Source organism: Vespula vulgaris, chromosome 2 (assembly GCF_905475345.1).
Source record: "Vespula vulgaris chromosome 2, iyVesVulg1.1, whole genome shotgun sequence".
Classification (NCBI taxonomy): domain Eukaryota; kingdom Metazoa; phylum Arthropoda; class Insecta; order Hymenoptera; family Vespidae; genus Vespula; species Vespula vulgaris.
In genome coordinates, this window is record NC_066587.1 from 14,842,558 (window position 1) to 14,867,557 (window position 25,000).

Genomic DNA, 25,000 nt, shown 5'->3' on the forward strand with positions numbered 1-25,000 from the left:
AAATAATCACATTTAAAAGCGATAAATTCCTTCGTTCTCTTTCAAAATTAAAAGAAAAAAAAAAAGAAGAATGTCTTTATTACTATATTTTATATTCACAAGAAAAAAATGTAAAGCTCGCGTAGAATCTCTGAAAGACGATGATCAATTATAAATAATTTGCGCACCACTGGTCTAGACTCTCGATCCCTTTGCGATTAAAGTCGAGTCACCCCTTTTCTCTGTCGCGTAGATATGTATATATCTAGGTATGTATGTATATATGATGTACGTACGTAAGTGTGTATGTATGTATCTATGTACATACATACATACTAGTTTTTCACATAAAATGCTACGACCCGCCATTATTCTGAAACGAGCGTAGGTAACAACTCAGAGACCGTAGAAAAGAATGAAAGAATAACGTCATACCGTATAATGCATCATCATAAAGGAAACATAACTGCTCGTTAAAGAATTAAAGTAAGTCGTGCGGGCAAGAAGTGCGAAAGATCAACAACGTGTACATATACCACGTAACTATGTACGTATGTAGCTATGTGTGTTTATATGAATGAATAAATGTATGTATATATATATATATTATATATATGTATATATATATATATATATATGCACACACATATACGTATGTAAATAAAAGAAAGAAAGAAGAAAAGAAAGAAACAAACAAACAAAAGAACAAAATTAAAAGAAAAAGAAAAGAAGGAGAGCCCATTACAGAGAACTGACTTATCATTATAATTCGTAAAAATGTATGAAGATATATCTTTTTTATCTTCTTCTCACAACATGCGTTACATGATATAATAGAAAAAGTAGATGTATTTGCAGGCGAATTAATAATCTGTAATGCGTCCTTGGATAAATATAATAAGAGAAAGAGAGAGAAAGAGAGAGAGAGAGAGAGAGAGAGAGAGAGAGAGAGAGAGAGAGAGAGAGAAGAGAGAGAGAGAGAAAGGAGAAAGAAAGAGAGAGAAAGAAAGAGAGAGAAAGAGAGAGAGAGAGTGAAGAGAAGCATTCGTCATGCAAAAAACGGGGGTGGTAAGCCACGTAAATGACATTCTTGCCAAAGCGCCATGCGAGCGAATTGAAGAAGGGGTGAGTGGTGAGGAAAGGGGGATGCAGACTACAGGAACAATTAGGAACGTTGAGCAACTACGACAATGGAATCGTCATGCGACGTATAACGAAGGATGTGCTGATATTCGTGCTACTATAGTTACTACTATTACAACTACAACTACTAAACTGCTAGTAGTAGTGACGGCGACGGCAGCAGTGGTGATGGTGGTGGTGGTGGTGATTGTGGTGGTGGCGTGCTTCTAATCTACGCTACTACTTCCTAATATCGCGCTCGAGAAACTCGAGAGAAACTGCTGCTACTGTATGCTAGGCGAACTCGTCGCAATGTGTAAAAAATAAGTAAGTAAGTACATAATACTAGATTAACGAGCAAGAGCAATGAGAAATAAAACTATCTTACATTACTACTATACATTAAGTGAATTGATAGATTACTCGATTTATTTATATCTGTGCGTATTTTATACTACGACGATTTCAACGATTCACACAAATTTTCCAAAGTTGTATGTATCATGGTATATAATTAATATATATACATATATATATATATACATATATATATATATAAAGAGAGAGATAGATAAATAGATAGATAGATAGATAGAGAGAGAGAGAGAGAGAGAGAGGGGGAGACAGAGAGATAAAGAGAATAATAGTTTTTATCATAATGAATCATAAGATTGGATTCAGAAGATTTCAAGTTCGAGTATAATACAGGACAAGATTTTAGGATGAATGGTGGACAATAGTCAGATTGTTGCTATTTCTTTCGGATGGTGAGGTGGAGCTGAAAGTATATATTTACATACGATTTTTTTTTTCATACGTATGTATATAACGAAGCTAGATTTCAATGGGAAACGAATTTTCTTATACTACTTAAAAGGAAGAATAATAATGCATACGAATGTCGATCCATAATAGTTGTTCGGCCGATTGTCGAAATAAATATTGTTAGGGTCGAATTTTAGTTTCCTTCCTATATATATAAAACTATGTTCATAGAAATCTGTTTCATCCTGATATCGAACAGCGAAGAACATAGAACGTAGTAGGTGTATTTATAGCATGAATGTCTTTAGAATTCATCAGTGTCATCTTTTTGTTTTATTTATTTATTTTTTCTTGACGACAATAATCGATATGTATTAATTCCATTGAAATGTTCTATTCGTTTCGTGCGAATTCTCGTTTCTCGCAGTACTTCGAGTCTCGATGCGAATTATTCTCGATGATCTAAGCGCAACACATCGCATTCGCCAACTAATCTGCCGATCTAAGTTCTACGTACGTCCGTTCGAAATACGTGAGAAAGGAAAAGAGACTTTGGAAATACTTTTTACTCTTTCCTTTTTTTTATTTATATATTTGTCTATTTGTTTGTCTATTTTATTTGTTTGTTTCTATTGTCTCCCTTTTGTTTATTTTTTATTTTTTTTAGGTCTTCCCGTCGTTTCCTTTATCACGTTTCGAGGAATTATCAAATAAAATTCACGTGTCGAGCTCTCGTGATTCTATATAGTAGGTATATAGGCGCGAATAATAAATTCCATAATCCATACGATGCACGTCACAACGAAAAAGTTTCTTTTATGATACTCTACATACATAGTAAACAGTAGCTTGCATGCTCGTATCAAAAGAAGAAGAAGAAGAAGAAGAGGAATGCTCGCGTTCGTTAAAAGAATATTAGAGAGTAATGCTACATAGAAATATAAAAGACACACGCTATAACAATGATATAGTAGGTACTGTACATTTTCGAAAAAAAAAGAAAAAAACAAGAAAAGAGTAATAAAATAAAGTAAATAAAAATACAAAATAAAAATCAAATTCATTACTAATTCAAATTTACCACTAGACGTATGCCACAAAAAAGGAAAAAAAAGGATATCTATAATATATCTGTATGTATGTAGATATATGCATATAAAATTTAGAACAAAATAGTTTTTGCGTGTGGAAACTTTGTCATCCTGTCTGTTCGGGGATCGTACTTTTGTATTTGGAAAATCAAAATTTATATTTTCTTCTTCATGGAGAAATGGAAAAAAAGAAATGAGAAAATACCAAAAAAAAAGAGAGAGAGAGAGAGAGAAAGAGAGAAAGAAGAAGAAGAAGAAATCACAACTCACTAATCGCTACGGTCTCATTTTCAAAATACTTCGTGCCGTGAAAAAATTTCTCACCTAAGCAAAATACGATATACAATACTAGGCTTTTTCACGAACCAGCTCGTAGATTCCACTAATAATATAATTTATTAAATATAATTCATTTACGATATTTGTTATTTGTATGTATGTATGTACGTATATATATAATTATAAGAAATTGAAATGGAATCTACGTTCTTATCCGTGTCTAATTCTACGAATCGAAATTTGGTAGAAAGAGAGACAAATGTGCAAATTCGAAAGAAGGTAAAATCTCCCAAAAAAAAGGAGAACTTCAAACTCCAAAAACAGAATAACCAGAACTTACGTAGATGAAAAAACAGGCCTAAAGGCATACTCAAAAAGAAAAAAAAGGAAAAACGAAACGCAAAACAACAAAAAAAAAGAGAGAGAGAGAGAGACAAAATGCATCTACGTAAAAATAAAAAGGAAAAAAGAGAGAAAGAGAGAGAGAAAGAGAGAGAGAGAGAGAAAGAGAAAGAGAGAGAAAGAGAGAGATAGAGAAAGAGAGAGAGAGAGAGAGAGAGAGAGAGAGAGAGAGAAAGAAAGAAAAAAGAGAGAAAAGAAAGAAATAAAAAAGAAAAAACGTTTGTAAGAGTTCACTCGTGGATCAAAAGGGCTGAGGTGAAGGGCCGCGCAGGCAACATAGGTACGGTAATTTAAATGAGAACGTTTGTTGATCCAAGGAAACGAAAAATAACTTCGTGCTCGTTCAAATATACTCTGGAACGATAAAACGAGCTTTCGCGAAAGAGAAAGAGAAAGAGAGAGAGAGAGAGAGAGAGAGAGAGAGAGAGAGAGAGAGAACATTGTAGAGAAAAAAAAAAAGATTTCGACGATAACTCGACGCAGACAATTTTGAACGTTCTCATTTAAATAGTCCGTCCAACGTGACACGCTCTTTTATCGTAACATGGAAATAACCACAAGTATAATGTAATATATAGATACATATATATATTTCTTTATATATGTATGTATATATATATATATAATATATATAAGGAATTCAAAAAATCTACATATATAAAGAAAGATGTAGAATCGCATTCGAATGTCGGCGAGTGTTTAGAGAAAAAGAAACTGTATCCATGTATAAATACGTATATGTGTGTGTTCGTGTACGTATCCGTAATGTCATTAAGTCTAACCAAAAAAAAAAAAAAAAGAAGAAAAGTTATAGTTTAATGCGAATTTAATTCGTTAACCGTCCAAACACAACGATCAACTTTTTTTCGCTAATGAGTTAAACGTAGACAGTTATTATACGAGTCTGTTTGCTGTCTTCGTCTTCGTCGTATCGTGTATATGTATGCAGTGAGTGTGCGTGCATGTACGCATGTTATGTATGTGTGGTATGTGCGTATATGTATGTATGCGTGTGTGTGTTTGTGTGTATATATATGTATGTGGAAATGTGAATGTGAATGTGAATGTAAACGTGTCTCGGTGATGTTCGCGAGTGTTGCAGCTGATGGCAGCGAGAACTTACTCGCTGGCTTGGGGAAATGTCATCCCGGTAAAGGACGGGGAGAGGGTTTCCGTGTACATCTCGCAGCCCGTGCCTTGCAGGTAATCATTCTGCCATGCCTGAGTATCCGGAGACTGAAACACCAACCAACCAGGCTCCACGTCATCAAACCTTTCAAGAAGCACCGTATACAGAACGCGAATGGGTCACTCGCCACGAGAACGATCGCGTACATTTTTCACGAAAATTGTGGAGGGCCGAAAGGGGAGTAGGGGGAGGGGGAGTAAGAGAAAAATAAAGCGAGGCGATAACATAGCTCTTGCTTTTCTTGAAATCAGCAGCGAAAGAGAGAAAGAGAGAGAGAGAGAGAGAGAGAAAGAGAGAGAGAGAGAGAGAAAGAGGGAGAGAAAAAGAAATAGATAGATAGATAGATAGATAGATAAATATACATATATATGTTGGGTTGATTCATATATATATATATATGATAGGTATAATAAAATTATATAATCTTTCATTATTTATAAATGGAGATTTATATTTATAAATCAACCCAATAAATATGATATTTTATAATAAAAATTCCTAATTTTATTATTTTTCATAGCTAGCGAATTGATTCATAAATAAGTATCAGTTTCTTGTAATAAAATTTGTACTCACAACAGCACTTATCTATGAATCAACGTAATGTATGTATTTACATGCAGCTTGTTCAATTTTAATCGATACGCACGAATAACAAAATCGTCAGTGAGAACAGAGAAAGTACGTAATATTTTTAAATATAAGTAATATTCCTTATTGCCACTTAACAAATTTCTAAAATATTTTCGTGAATATCGATCAGAAAGGAACATATACGGGCGTTCTTAATTCGAAGAATATCTTCCTCGAAATATTATCATAAATCACGGTGAATATTCGTAGTCTCGTCACCTTCCTAAAATATCCATAAAAAGTGAAAAAAGGAAACTCTCTGAGCACATAAAAACTAAAAAAGCGAGAAAGAGAGTGAGAGAGAAAAAGAGAAAGAAATAGAGAGAGAGAGAGAGAGAGAGAGAGAGAGAGAGAGAGAGAGAGAGAGAGATAAAAAATCGGTCGACTTAACGGTCTCCATAAAGTTCTTCGTTTTCCTTCGTTCGAGCGATCGCGTTGGATCGTTCCAATTAAAAGTGGAGAACTCGTAAGCATCGAAAGCGACGATACCTCGAAAAGAAAAAAGAAAATCGAAAAAGAGAGAGAAAGAGAAGGAAGGAAAGAGAGAGAGAGAGAGAGAGAGCGAAGGAAAAGAAGTTGCAAAAAAAAAATACATAGAAAAAAAAGGAACAAAAAAGATCTCCCTCCTCCTCTTCATCGTCATCATGTAATCTTCTTTTACTTCTTCTTCCATCGGTTGAGTCTGTCTCTGTCTGTTCGTGTCTCTCTCAATCTCTCCCTCTCTCTCTCTCTCTCTCTCTCTCTCTTTCTCCCTCTATCTCTCTTCCTCTCTCTCTACTCGAAATTCGTATCGAGCGAGAGCACAGCCGCTTTCTCGGAGTTCTTCACGCTTGTGCGCGCGCGCGCACTTTCCTTTCACGCTCGAAGTCTCCCCTAAAGGCGATTGCAAGTCCTCCTTTTCGTCGTCGTCGTCGTCGTTGTTGTCGTCGTCGTCATCGTCGTCGTTAGTGTAGTTGTGTAGTCATGTCAGAGAGAACGTATACACGTTTATCGTTTACTATCCGTAGCACACCCATTTTTAAAATGGAGGAATAAGGGAGCGCTAACGAGATCGACTCAGCTTCGCCGTTATCCACTACTACCACCTCTCTTCGTGGTTGTTGCTTGTTCTTGTTATCGTTGTTATTGTCGTTGTTGTTGTTATATAATTATTACTCATGTACATATATATATATATATATATATATATATATATATATATATATATAATTATATATCGCGATAGATCGATATCACACGCGTTTACGTTAGATGTGTACATTATTGCGAGTGTATATAAGGCGTTAAATTATATATTACGAACTTGATTGCTTGACGATATACTCTCGAAGATTTGAGAAAGGTAGAAAGAAATTTTAACGAAGATATCTTTGATAATTAATAATAGAGAAATAGATATTTGATATTTTTCATTTCCAAGGCAATCTTTGTATTGAATGAACAATGCAAATGAAAATGTCTTATCGATTAGAAAATATTTGATATGTTTCATTTAACCACTGACATTGTTAATTATCGAAAATATGTTCGTTAAAATAATTATTTTCTCTCAACGAGTCTCGTCAATTCGTCAAGTTTGTATTTAAGATTCGACGTACATTTAATATTATAGATACACTTCAGTGTACGTATAGATTTAAATAGAGATATAGTATGTATATATATATAGTAATAGTATATGGAAAAGAAAGGTGAAAGTACGAAAAAAACGTTACTAAAGCGATGTAGGGGTGGCTTACATCGACTAGGTGTAGCACAGATACGAATTTGTACAATATATATGTAAGTTAAACACTTTCCATGTATATCCATATTATGTCATATTATAATATACATATTCATGTGTGTATATGTGTATGTGTATAGAGATATAGATATATAGATATAGCGTAGTGAGAGACATAGGCGAGGCGAAGCTTCATCTCTTTTATATCTTTTTTTTTCTGTGTTTATTTTATTGTTTGCTTTCTATCCGATTCAAGAGACATCCGAACCCTTTTTCAATTCTGTCCCCTTTAAGATCTACGAGAAGTAACGTTTGAATGAGGAAGAAGAGCTACGCGTAAACGTCGTCCAGAAAGAAAACAGAGAGAAAGAAAAGGTACAACTCCAAAAAGGTTTTTTAATTAAACGAGACGCTATTAGCATTTCTTTCAACTATGGCTGACAATAGACGTTGTTAGTTAAAATTTGCATCCTAGGAAATAAAGCGATACGATTCGCCGTAAGCACGGTAAAACCTTCAAGCATGAAATAATACTTAATGCATTTGTGTACATGTATATCAAAATTCTTTCGAAAAAAAGACTAAATATCTAAAACGCATAAATCACTTTTTCCACGATCCTACGTATAGATAAAGAAAATACCCTTCTTCTAATTTCTGCTGAAATTTTTGAATAGAAAAAAAAAGAAAAAAAAAAGAAACAAATCCAGTCCTTGATTAGAATGATTTGTCAGGATGAACTGTTAATTACAAAAAAGCCATTAGATAGAATAACAGAGAGAGAGAGAGAGAGAGTGGAAGACAGAGATAATAATCACGATCACGATTGATTAAAGAGTTTGTTTGAAATGAGTTAAAGACGAGAAGATAAAGTCTTTTTATATGAATTACGATTGATTAATATATATATCGTATAAATAAATAAAAAAAAGATATATAAGGAATAATAGTAATAAACAGGGTCTCGTCTCTTGAATCAGAAATACACGTATCAATTTTTGGATTGTTGGATTGGTCATGGACCGACTTACTCAGTGGCTCTCGCAAAAGGCATTCCAATGAAGGTAGGGCTCAGTGTCTCGGTGTACATCTCCATTCCAGTTCCACGTAGGTAGTCATTCTGCCAAGCCTGTATATTGGGTGACTGGTACCAATCAACCGACCATTTCTAAATCACACACACTCCTATGCATGTACGGATTGTGCGCATTTTTCCACGGTGTACGCGAGACACGAGTGAGACGTGTGGTATGACGTGAACGCGCACACACACACGTTTTATGTACGTACTCTTTCGTTGAGGACGCCATGCTTCGTTATAAATTTTTTTGCGAGCCAGGAGCAAAAACAAATTAGAAAGAGAGAGAAAGAGAGAGAGAGACAGAGAGAGAGAGAGAGAGAGAGAGAGAGAGAGAGAGAGAGAGAATGAGAAAAAAGAAAACAAAAAAAATCAATCGATCGATAATATAATTTGCGGGTTGATCGACTCGTTTTGAATATTTTTTTTTTCTTTCGATCCGATCGAAATACAGAGTTAATTCAATAAGTTCCAAACGTCTAAAGTCAACGAACTTCTATCGATATATGGGAAAAATCGACAGCTCTCGTACGAGAGAGCTGCCTGAATTTGAAATCTCGCGCCGTCATTTAGACAGAGAGAGAAAGAGAGAGAGAGAGAGAGAGAGAGAGAGAAAGAGAGAGAAAGAGAAAGAGAAAAGAGAGAGAGAGAGAGAGAGAGAGAGAGAAAAAGAGAAAGAGAAAATAGAAAAAAAAAATTGTACGACCTAACGCTGAAAAACTTACGAGTAACGTACTTGCACACATGCATAGAATAGAAGAAATAGGCAAATATTATATTTTTTGCCAAGGGTCGACATTTTTTTACTGACCGTCTTAAAGGATCGCATGGCGAAGAGATTGGCCATCATTGTGCTGAAGCCTGGTGCGAGGCAGGATTGCGCGATAAATCCTAGCTTTAATTCGGCCAGGCAAATTACATCGTCACCCTGCTTCCAATCCCATGATGGAATGTTTAGTAAATAGGCCTAAAACATAATTTCCATCTCCTGTGATCCTGTTAATTAATTATTACATATTGTGTCAAAACTGAATAATTTTTTTTTTTACTATTAATTTCCAATATACCAAATAACAATTAAAACGCAACGACAATTATCAATATTGTCAAGTAAGAGATTATTATTAATTTAACGAAATTAAATAAAAATCGTTTAACATTTCAAACGATATAGCATTGAACTTCGAATTCGTGATAATCACTTTTTACGTGGATTATCAAATTTTTATAACAATGATATTTGAAATTATTTTCAACGAATAAAGGAAAATGTTATCGATTATTAAAAAATGTCTTGGTTGTGGTACCTTGTTGTGATACTGCATCAGTTGTATAATGACACGAATGTCATCCGAATAGTTCTTGATGGAGATGACGCGCATGATATTGGCCGCGTCCTCGGCGTCCGGGTCCTGGCAATACTTGTTCGCCAAAACCAAACACGCGTCCGCTTCGTGGACCTGAAAATCATTGGAACGAAATGTTGCACTATTCGCGAGGTTTTATTATTCGGAAGATTGAGGGGTAGGCGAAGGGCTGTGGTTGGACGAAAGGAGAGAAATAGTTTAGAATGGGCGAAAAGCCGAAAGCGATGATTGCCCTTCGTTCGACGAACCGATCGAAAAATGCAAAAAGAAAAAAAATAATGCGGAAAGTATTATTCGTTGTTATTATTTATAAGTAATAAATAGATATACATGTGTGTATGTGTGTGTGTGTGTGTATTTATGTGTGTACGAAACGCATTTATATCAGCGTTAGGGGACCGATAATAGATTCTTTAAATGGAGATTCTTAAAAATGGAGAAATTAAAAAATAAAAGAAAAAAAAATTGTTTATATATACATATATAATAATAATGATAAATAAAACGGAAAAAGAAGGGAAAACAAAAATTTACGTTTCTTAACATCATCGCTCGAGGCTACGCTATGAACTGCGAGTTCTTTATCAAAAAGTAACGACACTCGTTTGAAGAGACAAGTCGAGCAGGTTAAGTAGAAAGTCACGCAAACGAGAAAGACCGAGAGAAATAGAGATAGAGATAGAGATAGATAGATAGAGAGAGACAGAGAGAGAGAGAGAGAGAGAGAGAGAGAGAGAGAGTGAGAGAGAGAGAAAGAGAGAGAGATGTTTCATCACGTTAATGCCGTCTAAAAAGACTCGGGCTTGATGATATGCTAGATACTATTGCTAATAATAGTAGAAAAAATAAATGACGACAATGAATACATTTCATTCTTAATAATAACGATTCCAAATCATTCAAATCGAACGAACTTGCGTCTGTCTATTTATTGAAAACTAATCGATCGACTATATCGATCTATAAGTGTATTATGTATTAAATACTTACGTATTAAGTAAATATATAGATATGTATAAAATAAAACGAAACTGTGTCCTAAAAAGAAGATGCTATAAGATATAAAAGTGTACGTAGTGTACGGAGATATAGCATGTATGTGAGAGTCAAAAGATCGTCTAAAGAAGAAAAATGTAAAAGAAAGATAAAGCAGAGAGAGAGGTTTCTCGGATATATGTAAATGTATATAAAAAAAGAGAGAGAGAGAAAGATAAAGAGAGAAAGAGAGAGAGAGAGAGAGAGAGAGAGAGAGAGAGAGGGAGAGAGATGGAGAAAGATGATCGATCGAATGAGATTTGCCAAGACGAAATCTTTGGAAAGAGAGGAGTGGGTTAGAGGGAGGTTGCACGTGAAACTGCGCGTATCAACTAATGAATGAATGAATTAATTATTTATCATGCCAAACTAACGTGAACTATCAGTATTCGAAGTTCAAGCTCGACGAAAACTACGAAGCATCAATTACGCAATAAGATAAGAACGCAGCCAAAAGAACGTTACAACGCAAAAATGATCTATGTGTGTATTGTGTATATATATATATATATAATTATATTTGAAATTGTATATTTATATATATATATATATCTAGCTAATAAAATAGAGAGAAAGGGAGTGAGAGAGAAAGAGAGAGAGAGAGAGAGAGAGAGAGAGAGAGAGAAAGAGTGAGAGAGGTAATCGTGAACCTCTACGAAAAAATTTCTCACTAATATAATACATCAAAAATAATATTAAATATAAACTAACGTTACAAACGTTCTAATAATTAAAGAGAAGAGAACGATGGCCATTTCGCATCTACCAAATAATCTCCCAACACTTACCCCACTTGGGATGATAGCAGGTATGGGTTTATCCGGTGGGTGAAACACATAACCTTTATACGAGGGTTGCTCTCTTTAACGAGTCACGTTTATATCCTTTCTTTCGTGAAAGTTTTGAGGAAAACTTACAATTAGAGGAGGAAACGAATAAATATGCATATATAAATGCATATATATATATATATATATATATATATATATATATACGTATATTATATACGAGTGTAAAGGTTATAGGAATAAATATATGGAAATTTCGCAAGGATGTTATCTATTTTCTTTTAAAATAAACAAATATTCGACGAAGGTCCATCCTTCTTTTTATGAATACGATTTTATTTTTCTCGTATTTGGTTGATTCGATATGTAAGAATACAAAACGATAGAAAAGTTTTACCGTTTTGATAGTTTGCGTTGTCTATCACGCACACGACGACACATGAAAGCACACATGACAGCTTATCAGGCGTGATAAGATAGATAGAAAGAGAGAGAGAGAGAGAAAGAGAGAAAGAGAGAGAGAGAGGGAGAGAGAGAGAGAAACAGAGAAAAGGAGAGAGAATAGGATGGAGAACATTTCGTGGACACGATCAACGCTTACAGCAGCATATTTGGAAAAGTTGGGACTGGACACACAGACAACAATCATCCTAAAAACTATAATCGTTCGTTCCGATTTTTCAAGTATATAGAAAGAAACTATGAAATCTCATAGAGAAAACTTGTCTCTATCTTGTGTAAGGAGATTTAGATAATAGTAATCGTCGTAAATCGTTCGACGAGCAGAACACGAAATTTAAGTAGGAAATGACCAAGGAAAGAGAGAAAGAGAGAGAAACAAAGAAGGAAGAGAGAGAGAGAGAGAGAAAACGATAATTAATTTAATATAAATATAATATAATTTTTCACGCAAGTATCATCGACGTCGTTGTCGTGACCGTGAAGAACTCACCTTGACCCGTTGTAGGTCAATGGGGTTCATGATGGTCCCCTGAAAGAATTCCACGGTGGTGAAGTGTCGCTTGAACAGTCCCTCCAGCTCGAGATCTGGTGGCTTCCTAAATGATGGCACGAGTCCGAGACAAAACGATAGATATTTCTTTTAGAAATGAACGTTCACCTTGGATTTTCAGCGAAGCACCTTTTTCTCTCTGAGTATGAGAATATATCGTCGAGTGGCACGATGTGCACGTAGCTCGCCGAAGTATCTCCGACTTGTGTGTATGTGCTTTTTTCTCTTTTATATATATATATATCTATATATATATATATACATATATATAAAATAAATGTAGTATATACATACACATATAACGATATCGAAACGTATATGTGTATGTTCAAAGTAATATAATAAATAATAAAATCGTAGTAATTAAAGCGATGTAAAAGTAAGTACAAAGTAACATACACGCTCGTGCACCGTCGATTGAGATTTAAATAAAAAAAGAAAAAACTTTAAAAATCGATAGATTTAATATCAGATCGAAAATGTCCTAATGAATTAAAATTATTGACGATGTATCGACGTGTATGTTTAATAAATCTAAGTAAGTCTCTACTGCACGCTGATTCGGCTCCATAGCTCAATACAGCATACCATGCAGTCGCAGGCGATTGCATTCTACATAATATATTGCGTGCGTGCGTATATGATGTGTGTACGCGCGCGCGCGTTTTGTGTATAGTCGATAATAATAATAATAATAATAATAATAATAAAACAAAATAAATGAATAATAATTAATAATAATCATCATCAAAGTAACAATAATAATAACAATAATAATAACAGTAATAATAATATTAATGATGAAAGATTAGTAACGATAACGATAATAATGATAATGATAGTGATTGACAGAGAAAGAGAGAAAGAGATAGAGATAGGTAAACGAAGATGATACTCTATCGATGTTGCGTGGACCACGATAAATGTGAATATTTTTCATGACGCGTTGTTTTCATAACCCAGCCGAGTAAAAGAACCTAAAGAGCTGCAAGGAAAGAAGAAGAAATAGAAGAAGACGAATAAGAATAAGAAGAAGAATAAGAAGAAGAAGAAGAAGAAGAAGAAAAAGCTCGCGAGTGGCCGCGTGAAGGGCTTTCGTTTTGAGATAATACGTTTCGTTTGATTGATAGAGGTATATTTTTTGTTGTTGTTTTTTTTTTTTTGGTCGTGTAGTAGTTGTTCTAGGGTTCAGGATACCTTGACGCGTTCCAGATCCACGGCATTCATCATCGTGCCCTGAAAAAACTCCACGGTGGTGTAATGCCTCTTGAGGAGACCCTCCAATTCAAGATCTGGTTCTTTCCTGAAAAAACAGATCACTCCTTACGACAACGGCGATCAGACTCCTTCACTCGTTTTCCGACACACTAGTCTCAGCGTGGACAAGTGCGAAAAAAAGTCGTTCGTTCGTTCGTTTGTTCGATCGCTCGAACTAGATTCGAAGATAACTCGCGCGGGAAAATTCGGAAGGATGAACCTCGTTTCCCCCATGTTCCATGTTCCTTTTCTTTTCTTTTCTGCAACTCCCTTATACGTTCGTTCTCTTCTTGGATTTCATCGTAGCGAAAATAAACGTGTCGTGTGATCCTTCCGTCTGATCGCCCTTTCGTCGTGTCATAGAAAAATCGTATCTATCGAACGGATGAAAGAGAGAAAGAGAGAGAGAGAGAGAGAGAGAGAGAGAAAGGGAGGGAGAGAGAGAGAGAAAGAGAGAGAGAGAGAGAGAGAGAGATAGGTAGATAGATAGAGAGAACATCCTGAGACATATGGCGACGTATACTCACCACCGTGTCGCCATATCGCGTATGGTTATGACGTAATGGAGCGATTATTAAATATGATCGCATACCAACAAGGAAGTATATAATAAAATGATTGTAGTTAAATGATGGAGATAATACTGACGGGGTGAGATGTGTACGACTGCTTTGTGACACTGATGACAGTAGTAGACTTACTTAAAACACGCTTAGTGACGCCATATTTACGCATATTTGAACTCTATCTTTTATTTAAAAAAAAAAAAAAAAAAAAAGAAAAAAGAATGATAAAGAAAAAAAAGGACTCATATTGATATCCTGTGATATTAAAGAAGAGCTACGAGTAAATGAATAATGAAAATAAAAAAGTAATGTTATGGAGAAATAAATATGAACACATAAATGGATTAAAGAAAAAAAGTATGATTCGAAAGAAAACACGAAGATCGAATCGTTTCAATACGGTCCACGCATAGACCTTATTCTTTCTTCTATTTCTTTTCATTTCTTTTCTTTCTTTCTCCTTTTTATTGCTATCGATGTTCATACCTATGCAAGAAGACAACTTCTACATCGACGTCCTCGCGATCCTCGTGTAAGAAGTCCTTGAGAAAGTGCGAGACCGATTCGTAGGTGATATGACCACACACGACAATATGTCTGTTAACACAAAAAATATATTAGAGGACTGTCGCCAGAGGTGGTAGGGTAAGCGTTTTTATTCAAGGATAGTTTTTTCAAGCAACTACTGTGTGCACGTTCTAAACAATGTACATGTATATGCATACATATATTATACACATACATACGTCATGTATATATATATATATATGTTTATATATATATATATGTATATGCGTGTGTATGTATATGCATACATATAAAAATAGAGATCAATCAACTAGCACGTTCGCGCGACAGCTCTTTCGCTCTCTTCTTCCGTCCTCTCTCCGTTCCCGATACATCTTCATCTTCTTCTTTTTATACTGTCTACTCGGAACGTATCTTCCTCCGAGAAAGATCAAGATAAAGAGATAGAGATAGACAGAGAGACAGAGAGAGAGAAAGAGAGAGAGAGAGAGAGAGAAGGGAAAATAGAAAGAAAGAGAGAATAGCTGAAAGTGAGTGAGAGAAAGAGAGAGAGAGAGAGAGAAAGAGAGAAAGAAGAGTACAAGAGAGAGAGAGAGAGAGAGAGAGAAAGAATGTGAGAGGGAGAGACAAATAGAGAGAGAGAGAGAGAGAGAGAGAGAGAGACTCATGCAACTTCAGTACGTGGATAAAACCAAACGTTGTGCACGAGACGACAGGAAGAGAGAAGAGAAAAAAAAAGCGAAGTCGATAACTTCTTTTTCTTTTCTTTTCGTTCGTTCTGTTATTTATTTTTTCCTCTAAGAAAAAAATTTTTTTTTCTGTTCTATTCTTCTCTTTTCTTTTTGTCTTTTTTTTTCTTTTTTTTTTTTTTGAGAGAGTATTAATATTTTTCTTTTTTCTTTCGATTTTTCTTCGAGCAAAAATCGTCTTCAAGACGTTACACACTCCGCAGGTGTTATCATAGGCTATGTAGAACCGTATACCATTTTAGCCTGCCGCCATGTTGAGTTGAACCATTTTGGAGCGCGTGGTTCCGTTCCTTGAGAAGATAAAAAGAAATGAAAAAAAAAAGAGATATATATGTATGTATATATAAATATATATTTATATATGTGTAGAAGAATGAAGATAGAAAAAAAATATCTGCCGGAGATCACCGATACGTCAGTTTTTTCTCTTTATTCCTTTTCGTTCATTTCGAACGGCCATGGTAATGATGAAATCGAGCAAAGAAAGGAAAAATATTCGCGCTAGAGATTCTTCCGATTCTTAGTGTAATAAAAAAATAAAAAAATAAATAAATACAATAAAATAAATAGACATTTTTTTTCGAGCGATCATCACTGACCAACTTGAAATGAATCGTCGCGTGTGAGACGCTCGTGTCTCTGCACATTTCTTCTTTTAATGTTTACTTTCTCTTTGCCAATACGGAAGAGATATTTGCAGCAGCGGCGATTGTTGTAACACACATCCGTTGTGTTTTTTTCTTTTTCTTTTCTTTTTATTTTATTTTCTTTTTTCCCTTTACGTACGCACACATACATGTATATGTATGTATATATGGGTATACACATATGGATAAGATCAATATAACGTATACTCATATACACATACATACTCACAAAATTACAAACAATGGTCTAAACTTACCGATAATTTGCGATAGGGACTCGGCTTATGTCTTTTTAGCCGACTAACGTGATTGGACAACTAAACACATACCTATATGGTAAGATAGCTGTGCTAGGTACATATGTACAATATACATTACGGTGGGAGAGAAAAAGTAACAAGAAATTCGGACAAAAGACTCGCTGATAGTAGATAATGCAGGCTCGTACTTTTTTTTTTATATATATATATGTATTAACAAAATTATTTCTTGCAGTTAAGTAACAAGTGGTGGTAACGATAATAATAATAATAATAATAATAATAATAATAATAATAATAATAATAATAATAAGAATAATAATAATAAGAATAATAAGAATAATAATAATAATGATAAGATTAGTAGAGGTAGTGATGCTGATGGTTGTGGTAATGGTGGTATGTTAATATATTAATATGTATACAATATATATATATATATAATATATAAATTCTCAAGCACAAGACTCGGCCGCTATTTGGATAATTGATAATAATCTTAATAATTAATCTCTTGCGTGCCACGTGTGTGCGTGTTAGTGAAGATGCTGACGTCTGTCTTTTTTCTTTTCTTTCTTTTTTATACTCTCAGTGGATTCGATATTGCGAGAAAAAGAAAAGAAAAGAGAGGGAAAGAAAGAAAGGAAAAAAAGAAGACCACAACGAACAGGAAGGCAGTGCTGATTACTAATAGTGCAATTAGGGGTTGTTACGTTTTATATACAAGATTTATACATAGTTTTCGTTAATTAATTAATTTCGATATCTAAAAAACAAAATTAAAGAAAAAACAAAAAGTTAAATGAAAGATCCATGATCGTAAGAGAATGTATATACCATGCTTAGTTGTTAATAAACTACTATCGTTCATAATAATCAGAATTATCTAAGTAAAACGAAACGACTCATCATGAATTCAGTACTCGCTTTATTCGAGAATCGAACAGATATCGATAAAAGAGCGTTAATGAGAAAATAACGTGACACACGTACGCACACATATAAATATGTATGTATACTTATACAGATAAATATAATATATGCGTAAGTACATATAAATCAATGCTACTGAATTCATTGTGAGCCGGCGTCGATCGATGTAAGCCCTACTGCCATTATTAAATCTATTCTACAATAGGAGGCCGACGTTTCGCTGTGTGTATTTGTACGTGTGTTAGACGTCAATGCTTTTTCTTAGAGACTTTACACATCTAAATACATATACATATATACCGTATATGTATATTTGTGAGAGTAAAGTTATATTTCTCTCTCTCTCTCTCTCTCCTCCTCTCACCCACTCTCTCCCATTCTCTTTTTCCTCCGTTATTCATTAGCCACTCTTGATAAGAAATTCATCTACGTTGTTTCGAGAGTCGAGAAAAAGAGAAAGAGACAGAGACAGAGAGAAAGAGAGAGAGAGAGAGAGAGAGAGTGAGAGAGAGAGAGAGAGAGTGAGAGAGAGATAGAACTAAAATAAAAAGTCTAATATATGTTTAAAAGTATGTGTTATGTATGTAGGTGTATGTGTTTGTGTGTATATATGTACATACTAATAGCGTGCGAGAGAAAGAGAGAGAGAGAGAGAGAAACTAGAGCTACTACTCTCTCTCACGTGCTTTAGAGTCACGCTTTTTGAGATTCGATTTATTTTTCCTTCTTCTCGCCCCGCATTCCGATAATAATGAATAATAATATTCGCGAGAACGATACCGACGGCTTGTGCTAATGCTGGAAGTGTAACTGGTAACGGTGATCGTGATTTGTAGTGGTGGTAATAGTGGTGATGGTAGTGGTTTGGTGGTGGTAGTGATAGCGGTGCTGGTCGGGATAAAAAAAAGTATGTCTCCGATGCGCAAAAATAATTTCTTCTCCCATCGAAAATTACTGACAGTGTAAATAATCGTATTCACGTTTTACTTTTCAATTTTATATATAATATTTTTTACTTTTTTATTTATTTTTTCTTCCCCTTACGAGGCTCGTCGTTTCGAAAGTTGAAAAAACAAGAAAAAAAAAAATGCTCGACGAGTATCCTTTTTCAATGTGAAAAATATCGGCTTTAAAGAGAACGATCGATCTCTGATATATCGATATCAGATTGATAAAACATCAACGAAGGAGAAACGTTATACAAACGACGATGACGACGACGACGATGACGATGACGATAATGACGACGTTGACATTGACGAGAGTGTCTCTTTCTCTATTTTTTGTTTCGTTCTTCCTTTTTCTTTTTATTTTCTAATCAATCGAAAAAAAAAGAGAGAGATTGAGAGAAAGAGAGACTCGTCGGATATGTACGATTTTTATTGACTTTTTTCGCCTTTTATCTGTACTTCTAACACACACAATAGGTGTTTAAAAAAAAAAGAAAAAAAAATTAAAAAAGATTAAAAAAAGAGAGAGTGAAAAAAAAAGAAAAAAAAAAGACACACGTACATATATCTGTCAGCGCGTTTCAATGCTCGATTTTCTCTTTTTTCTTTTACGAAAAATCACAGCCACATATTTTCGAATTTCCCATGAGACGGAAAACGTGTACGTTGTAAAAGAAAAAAAAAAAGAATAAATAAATAAATAAAATGAAAAAGAAAAAGAAAATGGGAAAAGGAGAAAAGGAAAGAACAAATAAAAAAAATAAGAATTTACAAAAATCCCTCCTCCCTTTTTTGTCTAACGCAGGTATATGTACAATATAATGTAATAAGCTCGCGCTTTGATTCACCGATTAATTAGCAAACGGCCTGATTGATAAATCGTCACTTACGCTATATTTATATATATATGTAGTACACGTACGTATTATATAAATATATGTAAACAACAATAACAACAACAATAACAACAACAAGAATACAGAGATAATATGATGGTGTATGAACACACGCACACAGTCACGCACTCTCACACACAGAGATTAACGAGTCTATAGCAAAATTTTCGGGTCTTTCGTCTCTTCCTTCGCACGTTATAATTGACGGTGGTTAATAAAAACGTAGGTCGGACGGGGAGGGTAGTGGTGATAAGGGGCTCTTGTGATCGAGGGTGAAGGAAAGAAAAAAGAGAGAAAGAGATAGAGAGAAAGAAAGAGAGAGAGAGAAAGAGACAAAGAGATAAAGAGAGACAAATATAAAAAAGGAAGAAATCAGTGTTAGTGGAGATCGTTAACTAAATGCTTTCTAAGAACACCAAAGAGTCTTCACACCGAATTAATTAATATAAAATACGAGAAAAATACTATGTCTTTTGTGTATGCACATACATATATACAATATATGCACGCATACAAACGGGAACGAGCGTACGGTGTTGGCTGTTAACAAAGAGCATTGTTAACACTTATGCAAATCCATGGAAAATCCGCGCGACATTCTTTCATTATTTCACGCTTTCGTCGTTGTAATTGTTAAAGAAAAAAATAAAAAAAAGAATAGAAAAGGAGAACAAAAAAAGAAAAAACAAGAAATGAATTCCTACCGACGTCACTTCTTTTTAATATGTTTTTTCTTTTTTCTTTTTTTTTTTCCTTGATAATTATTCTTTCCCTTCCTTTTTCGTTTCGGTCTCTTCGGCATTTCTGTTCGAATGCGTCTTCGTTAAATTCATGTTTCTCTTTTAGGAATGATACAAGAGAGAAAAAGATAAAGAGAGAAAGAGAGAGAGAGAGAGAGAGAGAGAGAGAGAGAGAGAGATAAAGAGAGAGAGACAAAGGGAGAGAGAAAGATAGATAGAGAAAAAGTAGGAAAAATGAAATATTGTTGAGAACGTACCGTTAAGGGCCACCACCGTACGCAACGCACACGTATGGTTTGTAAACGCGCGCATGCGTTCAATCTTAATTCTGAAATGCAACGGGGGGAGTTCGGGTCGGGGTGGTGGACATGTACATGCGGCATTTGGTTCGTTGCACTCGGGAAGAAATACAGCTCCAGCTCCGGTTGCGACGACGAAACAACTAACGCTCACCGTCTCGTTCATATGCTTCTAATGTTCTAATGTAGGAAAAAAAAAGAAAAAAGAAGGAAGAAACGAGATTTTTTCTTAGAAAAAAAAACGAGTCTCCTTTTTTCTCTCGTATTCTTATTTTTTTCTCTCCCTCCCTCTTTCTCTTTTTCTCTCGCTTTCTCTCTCTCTCTCTGTCTTTCTTTCTTCCTCTCTCTCACTCTCTGTTTTTTCTCTCTCTCCCTCTTTCCTCTCTCTTTTTCAAATTTTTACTGCGAATTGCGTTGATATTTTATTTATTCTCTTCTTTTCTTTTTCCTTTCTCTTACTTAGACTTTATGTATGTCACAATTACTCGAATGAACACGATGATCGTTCTAGAAAGAAAGAGACGGAGAAAGTCGATCGTTTTGTTGCAAAAAGAATTGAATTTCTACGCTTTTATCTTTTCATAAAGAAAAAGATAATTCTTTTTTGAGATAAGACGATAAAATAGAGAGAAAGAGAAAGAAAGAGAGAGAGAGAGAGAGAGAGAGAGAGAGAGAGAAATGTATATAAAAGAGAACAAATCCGGAGAAAGCTGTATTTGTTCCAAGTGCGGTTAGTGTGCACAAACAAGCTAACATCAGTTTACTAGGTGTGATTAGGTATGTATGTATATAAATATATATATATATATACATATATATATATATATATGTATATATGTATCTGGGCTAGCAATCAGACTGGTAGTTATACAAGTTGGTAAACGGATGGAGAGGAAGTATAGGAACGTTCATTAGAGTTCACAAACGATGATGTCCGTTGATTAGCGGAGGGACCCTTTTTGGATTCTGTAAAAGAGAGATACTCGTCTCTCGCAGATAGGATGCATTAAGTGGAACTTTGTGATTCAGTGTGATTTGCTAACGTTATAGTTTCTAAGCGCACATACAGTGATAAAGTAAAGATAAAATAAGAAGAAGAAGAAGTAGAAGAAGAAGAAGAAGTGGATCGAGTCGATGGGATTTTCTTGGAAATTTTCATGGAGATTTGATAAGAGGATCGATTGTGTGGTTAAAGAAAGGAAAATGTTTGTTTGTTTTCTGTTCTGTTTGTAGATATATGTTCTTTGTTGTTATGTACGTACGAAGAAATATACATTCTTTGTTTTGTTATTTTGAAAATGTCACTGTGGTGGAACATGTGGTGTCTGTTCATGTTGTTGCAATAGATTGCGTACACCGTTTTCGTGATAAAATAAAATAAACGAGCGAACAGGTGGGTAAGTAATCAAGGAAAAAACCATATATACTCGACGCACCGGCATCTCGATGAGTAAACGAGAATTGTCATGAAAGGGTTAGGCTAATTCGGTAAATGGATGGCTTAATAACACGACGGTAGAGTTAATATTTTAATATAAAAAATCTACACAAAAAATCTACGACAAAAAATTGATGTAAATTCGAACATAGAATTAATTTGACGAACAAGAACGTCTGATGATGAAACAAGATCTTTTTTTTTTTTTTTTTTTTTAATTTAGTAAAAATATGAGAAATGAGAAAGGAGCGAAAACGTGTGTACGTGCGTGTTTAGATGTATGTAGATTTATAGATTTATGTATATATGTGTTATAGAGACGGAGCGAATCCATCGGAAAACGAAGAAGCAGACATTTTTGTTTTGTTTCTCTTTTTCGTTCTTTTCGTTTTTAAATATTGTACATATTGTCTCGTGTACGAGGGAACGTTGGAATAGGTGATGGTGGTTCGTGAAAAGGATGGACATTTGGAGTGGTTCAACTCGGGAAAGCTAATTGGCTGGTAGTGTCTCTCACCTGCGACCTCGCTCGTTCTTCAAAGTGCCGCCATACTTGTTTCGCGTCCCGATCAGGTCAATTATCTCGGGGATACAACTGGCGAATATGGCCTACATCGCGTGATAGAACAGAATACAACACTCGCATCAATACACTTGTGTAACAGGGTTGACTGTAATTTTTTTTTTGTGTGTTCGTGTTTGTCTTTATTCTCTTATATTTTTTTCTCTTTTCGTTTTATTTTTCTTTTCGTTTACCTGCTTTGGTCGTTTCTTCTCCATACTTTTTTTTTTCTTTTTTCTATATATTTTTTTCCTCTTATACGGCTTCGCCCATTCGCGTCCCCTTTCTCCCGCTCGCGTAACTTGTTTTTTATCATCGGTAGTTTATTTACTTTTTTTTTTCTTTTTCTTGCGGAATAGTAGCGACGATAAGAAGAGAAAAAAAGAGAGAAAAAAAGGAGAGAAAAAAAAGAGGAAATATACCGAGTGGCATCCGCACAGTCGCGTAAAATCACGTGCGACTGTACGTTATTTTCTTTTTCTTTTCCTTTTTTTGTTACATATATATATATTTTTTTTCTTTTTTATTCCTGCGCTTTTAAACGTTTCGTCGCACGCTCTCTATATAAACACATTTGATTTTTTCTCCGTACGTTTCTCTACTTAATTTATCGTTATTCCTTTTTTTCTTTTATTTATTTATTTATTTATTTATTTATTTATGTATTTCCCGTCGTCCTGTCCTTCTCTTCGACTTTTCTTTTTTTGTTTTCTCTCAAGTGTCGAGGGCGAGGAGAGTCATACATTTACATATAAAAAACGGAAGAAAGTTTTGGCTCAGCTACAGGGCAGCGCGGCTACTCATAGAGACACGATTATTAGTGCTGTACCGCTATCAGTGCCACGGCCCGAACAATCAGTAAAATGCGTGGAAAATTATAAACACGTTCCAAGTAAAAGGGCGGGGTATATATATGTATATATATATATATATATATAAAATAGAGGCTATATATACCTACACCTATGTCCTACACACCTACACCTAAAGCCTAACGAAAACTACAAGTATATGTGCCGACACGCATAATCTATTTCAAAATACCCTTGCAATTGTAGATATGTAATATCCACACGATATTTGCTTTTTGAGATATCATAATATATATATGTATGATCATCGTAAAAACTATAATAATAATATTTTAGTATTGATAATAATAACAGTAGTGGTAGCAATTTTCCCCTTCGATATCTTTTCTTTTAAGTTTTTTCGATTATCCTTCCATATTTTTTTGCTTCTTATGTTTTCTACCGAATGGTCACGGTAAGCTTTATTTACTTACTTTTTTTTTTTTTAATTTTTTTATACATAATGTATTCGTGAGGCTCGTCACACCGACCTTTCGTCAAATCCTTGAATTGGGTCAGGGTTAGATCGAACTGGACCTTACACGTTTGAATGTAGCGAATTAGAAAAAAATAGAGAGAGAGAGAGAGAGAGAGAGAGAGAGAGAGAGAGAGAGAGAGAGAGAGAGAGAGAGAGGGTGAGAGAGAGAGAGAGAGAGAGAGAGAGAGAGAACGATTATTCATATAATTTCTCACATCGAAAAAACGTACGACTGAATCCCACCCGATTTTTAAATCTTTTTTAAATCTCTCGGCGTTTTACGTTAATCGGATCATTAATCGGATTAATCTAGAACGTAAATCGAAAAATGATAATCTTGAGTGTAACTCGAAGAGTACGATAAATTCTTTTTCGTGATGCTGGAAAGACGATCACGAACTCCATGAGAGCATATAATCCATTCCAACATGCACACCACTCTTCTATCGCGTTTTCGATCTTGTTGAAAAAGAACGTTTCTCGGTTTCTCCGTTTACTTTGAAAGGGGTTGAACTCGGGCACACGTGACTCCTACATTTTCTCTCTCGTTTCTTTCTTTTTTAGAGAACTTTTTTCCTTTTTTAATATTAGCGTGTCAACACGATCATCGTTACTGAGGCTGTGATATTCCGTTTATATGTGCGCGTGTGTACGAAGGAGCGAATCTTTTTATGAAAAATTTATTAATTTATCTAATTTTGTTTTTCTTAACGAAAGTACAGATATCGAGTAAGGCCCAGTTCTTCGAATCGACCGAAATATATTCTTTCGGGTGAAATTCCTAATTTTTTTTCATTTTTATTAGTCGATGGAATAAATATCAAATGATTTTTAATTAACATTTTTCACGTAGTTAATATTTTCATTAACAACAAAATTAATATTGGTCCTGTGCTTTTTCGTGTATTCAATATGCGTTATAAATTGTTCCGGAAACGTAAACTAGATGAGAAAAGTGAATAGATACACGGTGAGAGAGATCGGACGTGATATTTTTTTTTCCCAATATGCACGCGCGCACACACACGCTGTCGCGGAAATAGGTAGATATTAATGTGTATCGTTTGAAGAATTTACCAATCCCCCTCTCTCTATGCGTGTGTGTGAATGTAAGTATTTTGTATATAATGAATAAATATATATATATGCATATATATATTTATTTATTAAAAATTTGTGTGTTAACTCACAAAAAGTATAATTTATAAATGAAAGACGTATGATAATAATGGCGAATATATGATGAAATTAATATATATATAATATACGTGTGTATGTGTATATATATATATATATATATATATATATATATATATATAGAGAGAGAGAGAGAGAGAGAGAGAGAATCCTCCAAACGTGATTTATTAAACTAAGACTACC

The 25,000-nt window shown here is 34.5% G+C and overlaps 1 protein-coding gene across 50 annotated transcripts in view; it reads right to left on the minus strand.

Annotated features, from left to right (window-relative positions):
- LOC127061356 (calcium-activated potassium channel slowpoke) overlaps positions 1–25,000 on the minus strand; it is a 78,623-nt gene that overhangs the window by 27,855 nt on the left and 25,768 nt on the right. For 22 of the 50 annotated variants that reach the window (XM_050988115.1, XM_050988111.1, XM_050988112.1 and 19 more), the window contains exons 6-11: positions 22,247–22,338; positions 14,776–14,886; positions 12,407–12,512; positions 9,572–9,724; positions 9,076–9,231; positions 8,218–8,354 (exon numbers count right to left, since the gene is read on the minus strand). In XM_050988115.1, the coding sequence (XP_050844072.1) occupies positions 8,218–8,354; positions 9,076–9,231; positions 9,572–9,724; positions 12,407–12,512; positions 14,776–14,886; positions 22,247–22,338 (755 nt within the window). Of the gene's footprint in view, positions 1–4,761; positions 4,875–8,217; positions 8,355–9,075; positions 9,232–9,571; positions 9,725–12,406; positions 12,513–13,663; positions 13,770–14,775; positions 14,887–22,246; positions 22,339–25,000 lie in introns of all 50 variants that reach the window. The other 28 variants (XM_050988119.1, XM_050988105.1, XM_050988100.1 and 25 more) reach the window with 8 other exon arrangements.